At 40.4% G+C, this 8,704-nt stretch overlaps 1 protein-coding gene across 1 annotated transcript in view; it reads left to right on the top strand.

Moving 5' to 3' along the window:
- LOC108679597 (tubulin-specific chaperone cofactor E-like protein) overlaps positions 1 to 4,889 on the top strand; it is a 14,281-nt gene extending 9,392 nt beyond the window's left edge. Inside the window, exons 7-8 of the mRNA XM_047881447.1 lie at positions 877 to 1,045; positions 1,379 to 4,889. Coding sequence (XP_047737403.1) covers positions 877 to 1,045; positions 1,379 to 1,534 — 325 coding nt within the window. The 3' untranslated portion in view covers positions 1,535 to 4,889. The remainder of the gene's footprint in view (positions 1 to 876; positions 1,046 to 1,378) is intronic.
- Positions 4,890 to 8,704: the final 3,815 nt, after the last annotated feature.

Genomic DNA, 8,704 nt, shown 5'->3' with positions numbered 1-8,704 from the left:
GGACAGGTGTGTAGGACAGGTGTGTAGGACAGGTGTGTAGGACAAGTGTGTAGGACAGGTGTGTAGAACAGGTGTGTAGGACAGGTGTGTGGAACAGGTGTGTAGGACAGGTGTGTAGGACAGGTGTGTAGAACAGGTATTCCATTTAAAAATATGTTCTGGGTGTAGACGTAGAATCTACTCATATTATTAGACGGAACATGTGCTCTACTAAAAACAGCTGATAGTTTGAAGAACATACCCATAGTGCGGGACAGAACATATGCTTGAACGTGAAGCTCTGGGTCTAAGTGTAAGCACAACTAGGAGGCGAGAAGGGCTCGTGCTCTACTTAAAACGAAGGTTCTGTGCGTAAAAAACTAACATATTTGGTATGTCTAGTTTTCGTCGGAGAGAGAGTGTGTAGGACTGATAAGGTTTAACTGAGACGATGATCGTGAGAGTGGATAACTGAGACGATGATCGTGAGAGTGGATAACTGAGACGATGATCGTGAGAGTGGATAACTGAGACGATGATCGTGAGAGTGGATAACTTAGACAATGATCGTGAGAGTGGATAACTTAGACGATGATGCTTGAATGCTGGCAAGTATTGAGGCGTACTTGGCTGTCCTTAAATTTACCAAAGAAACACCAAGTTATTCCTTACAGCTTCATGGTTACGTTAATCGAAACTGAACGAAATATGCTGGCATATTACTAGAGATTCAAAAGTATTTTTGCTACTTATGGTTCTCGTGGCACAAGTCTCACGTCAATTGGGACATAATTTTCGGTATTAAACCTAACCAATTAAATTTTTCTTAAGCGTATATGCTGTGCTGCCACGCTTTCTACACCTCATTTGCCTCATTGCATTGCTCATTGCGAGCAGATACTACGAGCTGGTGGCGCTGCACGGCGAGCTCTCGCCTCTGGTGGACATCAGCCTGAAGCCCACGAAGGAGGTGCACGTCAAGGTTGTGTACGAGGACCAGGTGCTGCCCTACACCTTCAATGTTTATCTCAGAGTCCTCGATGTCAAGAAGATGCTCGAGCCGAGAGTGAGTGTATTGTCTATTACTAATATTAATTTGTTTGGCCCCTAAGTTATGCAGTGTATGAGAAATTCAACGCAGTTGATGTCTAAATTTGCTGGCGGTGTTAGGTGTTTGAAAGAAAATAATGAGTGGATAGTTCTGCTTACAGCGGTAACAATTCACCCAAACCTTCGACTTAATATCTTTTACTTCCGGCATCTTAAAAATAAATTTGTTTTTATTAATCTGCTTGCGGCTACTAATCATTTAGTAAAGAATCATTCATTGGGAAATGAACAGTCTTCTTAATTATTTCGTGTAATTTTATACCCATATTAAACAGGATCTGTCCCACAGCTTGGATTACCAGCCAACAAAATGCGGTTATTTTATGAAGACTGTGGTTTCGACGGCTGCCCCGCTTACGCCCCAGAAGAGATCAAGATCAACACAAAGCAGCTGTACACGTTCAACGTACACAGCGGCGATAACTTCATAGTTGACAGCAAATAAGACGTCCCGGGCTGTTATGGAGGGCTACAAAAATTTATTTTATATTAAGATTGTTAGCTCATTTAACTTGCGGAAATATCGATCCAGCCATGATGGTTTCTTAACGTTTGTCTCTTTTTATGCCTCGAGCTTTCAATGCAAATGTTGCTTTCGTCCTGGCGTCATGCCGTGTTAAATTTGTGGGTAAAACATCACGCAAATGCTGCTTTCGTCCTGGCTTCATGCCGTGTTAAATTTGTGGGTAAAACATCACGCAAATGCTGCTTTCGTCCTGGCGTCATGCCGTGTTAAATTTGTGGGTAAAACATCACGCAAATGCTGCTTTCGTCCTGGCGTCATGCCGTGTTAAATTTGTGGGTAAAACATCACGAAGAGACTGGGCAGTTCTTGGCTGCGTTTCTCACCGTCGTCCAGTAAAATAGGAAGCACTTATTCGTAGTGTGCGGTCAACGGTCGTGCAGAGCATGTTAACTGAGCTCCTTAAACCTGTTATGTTAGGCACTGCAATGCTGTGCAATAAGATTATTTAGTATTAAGCTACCTACTTAATACTACTAGAGTCAACCGAAATGAATCCTAATATTTGGGCATTCGTGTACTTTTCTTCTGAGCAATTTTTAACCGTATATTAGATGATAATTTAAATGACATTCTTGAGTACCTATTATGTGAAATTAATTTTGTGTAATCTAAATTTTATGTTTATAACGATAATTATTTGATTTTAATAGACTTATATATTCCATCAGATGGATGCTTCGAGTAGAATATTCGATATTGTTTTAACTTCATTATATATAAATATTATGAAGCCTTTGTCTCGAGTTCGATCGTTGCCTTGAAGCAAGTATTGCTGTGAGAGCTTGTCGGGCATCTTGCTATCGTCGCGGGGCGTGGGGTGACTGTGGTATGCGTGGGGTGACTGTGGTATGCGTGGGGTGACTGTGGTATGCGTGGGGTGACTGTGGTATGCGTGGGGTGACTGTGGTATGCGTTGATTACTGCGGTATGCGTTGGATTCTGTGGTTATGTATGTTTGTGTTGAGCGAGTGGTAATTTCAGTGCATGTGATGGTGTGGTACGTGTAGTGCATGCCGGAGGCCAGCTTTGACAAACTTCACACTTCTGTCATATTCCTTCTCGCGGTCAAGCACGCTACAGTACATAGTAACCTATGCAGTTGTGAGCTTAAATCAATAATACCATAAGTCCACAGCCACCTCTTTAAGCGTGCTTGTCTTTGGCAGTAAGTTCTGTATCTGACCTCGATCAATTTGCCACGACTCTTCACCAAAGCGTATCTGGAAGGAACTAACCTAACCTCATTGGTTGCAAGAAGGTAAAGTGGTTGGGCAAGTGAGCAGACAAAGTCGGTTATGGCCTTCGAGAAGGCGGAGAGTCGGGATAACATGAATTCTGTATATGTTAGTCCAGATGCAAAAGATCTGCTTTAAGAGGTGAATTTGTGTCGCGGCAAGTATACCCTGTTGCGTGTGGTATGTGTGGTGCTGGTGTGGTGCGTGTGTTGGTATTGGATGTATGTGGTGCGTGTGGTATTTGTGTGAACGATAGAATTCGTTCACTGTTAACCGCTCTACCACGATGGTGCTCGTCGTGAGAGGCCAGATAAGAGCGGTTGTGAGTCGAGTAATCAGTCGTGTGCCGCCAGCCTTATATACTGCGAGGTTCTACCTGAACCTACCTCGCTCTGTTGCTCCACTAGCGATCTTGTGCCCCGACGCTAGTGCTTGTGGCTGTGCTTCATCAAGCAGTAAAATGCCTGTTACGCTAGGTTTTACTATTGTAAACGTGTTTCTTTTATAGCGTTCTTAACTGATATATAATTTACGTTTTATCCGTATGTGCCCGTACGCTGGTGCTTTGATGCTTGATGAAGATCTGAAAGCTTCATCAAGCGGTACAATGCCTGTTACGCTGGGTTTTAATATTGTAAACGTGTTTCTTCTATAGCGTTCTTAACTGATATATAATTTACGTTTTATCCGTATGAACAAAAGTTTTAATGAACAACCAAGTGCAATAAAATACCAGCTATTGCAATTTTATCCGTATCAGTGTATTTTTACATGATATTTGCCAGCGCTTGGCCATTAAGCTCCAACATTACGGCCAGACTGAAAGTTGCGATGAACGTCTGCTGACATTTGTATTGTGCGACTTATGTGGAGCATCAACAATTATGCGATTCATGAGATTATTAAAACGACGATCATTCAGGGTGTGCCATGCGTATCCTGCACGTATAAGGAGTGCTATGCGTGAGAAGAGCTATGAATCTCCTCGTTATAAGCTCCTGCTGCTCGTAAGCTGAGCAATTATTGCTTTGTCACGTGTAGATATCACAGAAAGTTTATTCAGGATATCTCGATTATGTGTATAAAGTTGGAAAGCCTTGCGTGTGCTGGTGATTAGTGTCGAGTGCCCTCTCCAGCCTCGTATGTTTTTACAATATTTCGTTTTCGCTTCGTATAATGAACCGCGCTTCTGTCCATTATTGTGATGGTGCTCCATGTAATCCATTATTATTGTCCATTATTGTGATGGTGCTCCATGTAATCCATTATTATTGTCCACTATTGTGATGGTGCTCCATGTAATGAGCTGCGCTTAGGTTCAAAAAGCTGTTGTTGGTCCAACACTTCATCGCCCAACATTCAAACTTTTATTGTAATTTTTCGATTCTTTGTAGTAAGAATAGAGCATCATGTCCACACAAAATATTTTTCTTATTGTTAATGCATTCAAAACGCTGTTCTTTAATAGTTATAGGCTTCTTCTTCCCCATTGATTTACAATTCTTATAGGTCAATTATTTTTCGAATGTATTTATATTATTTTGATTATCTTCGATGTAAAGTTCAATTCCTGCATTGCAGGTATGAATATTGTCTAATAATAGCGCCATGGGCAGCAAATTATAGATCTCATGTGGTTCATTTGAACCAAACACCTGACGAGACTTAACATCCTAGGAGGGCCAAACTGCAATTAAACCTATAAGCTATGCATTGCTTCCTAATAGCAGAGCTAAAATAAGACATTTCAAGTCTCAAGACTTGGCATGTTAAGGGGATCTATTTTATCCACCTCATGATCCGTGTCAGAAGAATAAAAACTGATATTGTTTGTTGTGTTTGGTTTTAATGTCTTCAATTTTAATTATTTGAATCTGCTCTAAGTTGTGTGTAATCAACGCTGATTGGTTTCTTTCACCTAAATCTGCGATTTCGGGATTTTTTCTCCCCGTTCGACCAGTGGGAAATAAACACGTTGTGCCTCATTTCCCCTTCCATGACTGACAATCCCTCCAGAAATATTCTATTATATATACATGTGTGTTCGTTTGATTTCCCCTCGGGTAAAGTAACGATTTGATGAAGCTAGGCGGCGCCCAAAGTTACTAAGAGTTACCGCTAGCAAGCCAGCACCTAAAGCTAATAAGAGTTACCGCTAGGAAGCCAGCACCTAAAGCTAATAAGAGTTACCGCTAGGAAGCCAGCACCTAAAGCTAATAAGAGTTACCGCTAGGAAGCCAGCACCTAAAGTTACCAAGAGTTACCGCTAGGAAGCCAGCACCTAAAGTTACCAAGAGTTACCACTAGCAAGCCGGCATCCATTGTTAATAGGAATTAGCAGGGAAGAGAAGTAATTTTAGTTATCAGCCTTTTCGAAACCACTCAAACCAGTCATTAAACAACATGAAAAAAGAATTGTCCTCGGCAAATTCTGATCGGGACTCTCCCTCCAATTATTATCCTGTTGGTTTTAATAATAACGCTAGGTAGTCAATGAATTGTGTGGAAGAAATACTAAATTGCTATACTGAATAAAGTATAATAGCTAATATCAATTCAGAAGTGATATTATTGTTGTTCATTACTGTGATGGCAATTTTCACGTCAATGATGCAGTTAAAAGTGTGCCAGTCATACTCATTAAGAAGTATTTCGGAGAGTAAATTCACTCAGTTCAGGAAGCATGGAGCGGGCGCGCCGTAAATAGTGATATTTAAACACCGTAAGCTAGTGCCACATGTATTGATGAGTTGCAATATGCATTAACATTGGGATATATTTTCTCCGCTTGACCGCTCCTCACTCCATATGTTCTTGAAAAATAATTAGTAGTCTGTAAATGACTTGAAACGTACGTGGCTCAGTGTGGTGCTGTTTTACACGTCTCGAACAATTTCACGGTCGGTCTCCAAAAATATACATATACACAGCGACCATGAAATATTTCCTAAACTAATAAACACAGCTTAATGAAACTCTACACTGGTATTTTCGGACCTAACGGTGATGTCTAGACTGTGTGAATTTTTCCGATTTTGCCCTCGTTCTCGACTTAAACGGTCAACGCAGAATCCAATGAATGAACGTTGTAATACATTTATACACATATTCACTGAGCATTATCTTCTCAGTACAGTTGACTTTTTTGTTGTGTTCGTGATCCGCTCATCTCCCTCACAATATCTTGAATAATTTCTTACATATTTGTTTTTTCGTGTCAAATGTCTGATTCTGCCTGTCTTGGGAAAAACGGCTCGAGTGAAAACTTTGACCTCAAACCCCCCTGTACGTGATTATACAGCAGCAGCATATCAAAAGTGGAGAGTATAAGTTTAGCGTCCGCTTCGCTGGCTGTAGGCACACAGAAAGTGAGCCGCTCCTGCCGAATCAAAAGTGGAGAGTATAAGTTTAGCGTCCGCTTCGCTGGCTGTAGGCACACAGAAAGTGAGCCGCTCCTGCCGAACCAGATCAGCCACCATACTTTTTTTTTACTTTTTTTCTTTTTATCTCTTCTTCTCTTCGCCACACATTTCCCACTACACACAAGTATCCCCCAATTGTGGCCTTTTCCTGTGTGTGTCATTAGTCATAACAGTGTTTAAAACAATCTTTCATTAGTCTTACCTATCCAAAAACCCTAACCTAACCTAACCGAACTGGTCACAGCCTGACATATCTAAACTAACCTGACCTAACCTAATCTTACCTTATCTCACCCAACCCAATCCAACATAACTTACACTAACCTAACCTATCCTAACCTAACCTTGCCTGAACTATCTTTGCCTTACCTAACCTAATCAAACCTAACCTAACCACCTGTGTGATAGTCGCCATAATAACTTTTTCCTGGTTTGAACCTAACCTCAGCAAATGACGGATATTTTACAACATGTTTAATTTCCTACCTGTTTTATTTTGAAACTGTGCATGATTGTGGCCGGAGTTCGCATTTCCAACACTCACTGAACGTGTTGGAAATGCGAACTCCGGCCTAAATACTCCAAATTTCAATAACCTAGGTGCCGGTTTTCCTCTATCAAAGTAAACAGTGCAAAAAGTTTAAATACTTAATCGATGGTTGCGAAAAAAAAACAGCCTCAAATTTTCTCAAGCTACCAGTTTCTCAACTTACTACTCGCATTTACGAGCGCTGCCAACTCCTAAACGCCGATGGTCATCATACGTCAATACCTGTGCGTTATCGAGTTAAAAGACGTTGGAAAAGCCAAAAATCGCAGTTAGAATAGAATATAAGTGTCGGCACCGAAGAAATAGGCCCATGGAATAATCCCTTACGAAAAACCAGTATTGGACGCAGTGTTGGACTTCAATTACATATAAATATATAACTTTAACATAAAAGTATAAACTTCAATTTAGATTCAGAGAAGTATTATCAATATTAATTAGTTAAGAATTAGTTCAGATAAGAAATAATAATTCAAAACCTTCGGTCAAAATTTTGTCTGTGTCAAGTTAAGAATTATCTCTGCCATCCATGGTTATTAATTATTACGAGTCGGCAACTGGATATGTATGATGTAATGTAATGTAAATATGTAATATATAAATATGTAAAGTCGGCAACTGGATATGTAGTCGGCAACTGGATGGTTATTAATTAATACGAGTCGGCAACTTATGGTGCAACCAAAGTGTTGCCACCTAAACCCGTAAACCGAAGTGTTGCCACCTAAACCCGTAAACCGAAGTGTTGACACAGTTACGTGTCAAAATTTGAGTGTACTCGTCTTTGGGAGAAACTAAATTCAGGTGTACTTGTCTTGAATAAAATTGAAAGACAAAATTATTACCAAAAAAAGCCGAGAATTAAATTTTTCATAAAAAAGGCCACAATTGTACAAAAAGGCCACGTGTATTTTAATCAGCCAATGCATTTAAAAAAATGTCACAATTGCGAAATTTGGCCTGAAAAAGGCCCATCTGGCAACACTGGGCCGCCGCTATCGCTACCGCTACATGTAGCGCGCTACTGCCCACCTCTGGGTATAAGCAGAGCTGGGCAGCGTGTTTTATGTGTTACTGCAAGAGAAAGATCTAAGGATGTTTTTGAATTTGGACGATGCATGATATCTACCTATTTAATTTCGATTAATTAACTTCAACAATAACTTAAATTACTAATATGATATAAACAATTACGAAAAACTCCAAGCCCCTTTATTTAATGTTCCAGTACACGTTTGATTACTGTTTCAGTTTACGTTCATCACAACCAACTTATTCTAGACTACAAATGCAGTATCCCAGTCCTAGCAATAAGGCCTTGCAGTTGATCATTCCATTTGCCTGCGCAACGCCTTCATAAAGGATCAACTTCCGGGGCCTTGACTCCGCCGGCTCTAAAACTCCAAATCTCCTCCTAAGGATTTTTGTAGTGCTCTCCTATTGAAGAAAGGTGCCTATTGTGCACCTAATAATACCCCGCATATCCTGAACGAAGTCCTCACACATATTCTGGTTCCTTTTTAGGGCATTTTCTCATTTATGGAAAAAATGCACTATTGTGCTCGCCATGTCCATCTGTCTGTCTGTCCGTCCGTCCGTGATCTCAAGTTTTCGTCGACGAGAAAATGCGCTCTCTGTCACTCACTGCAGTGAGTACTGAGTTATATTTTTTTAAATTAATCGTGAGCAAATTTGCTATGGCCAAACGTCGGTCATTTAACAATTATTATAATTATTCAAAAATTTTAAAGAAAGTTTGATGTTTTGTGCTGCGCTGGAGCAGCGCCGCGCTAATGCGTTTAGAGGTGCGCACTAAGTGTGCGAATAAAATGTGTGCTAATAAAATGTGTGCTAATAAGTGTGCTAATAAAAGAGCTAAGTG

This window comes from Hyalella azteca, unplaced genomic scaffold (genome assembly GCF_000764305.2).
Source record: "Hyalella azteca isolate HAZT.00-mixed unplaced genomic scaffold, Hazt_2.0.2 contig7995, whole genome shotgun sequence".
In the NCBI taxonomy this organism is placed as follows: Eukaryota; Metazoa; Arthropoda; class Malacostraca; order Amphipoda; family Hyalellidae; genus Hyalella; species Hyalella azteca.
This window is presented reverse-complemented; position numbering and strand designations above follow the sequence as displayed.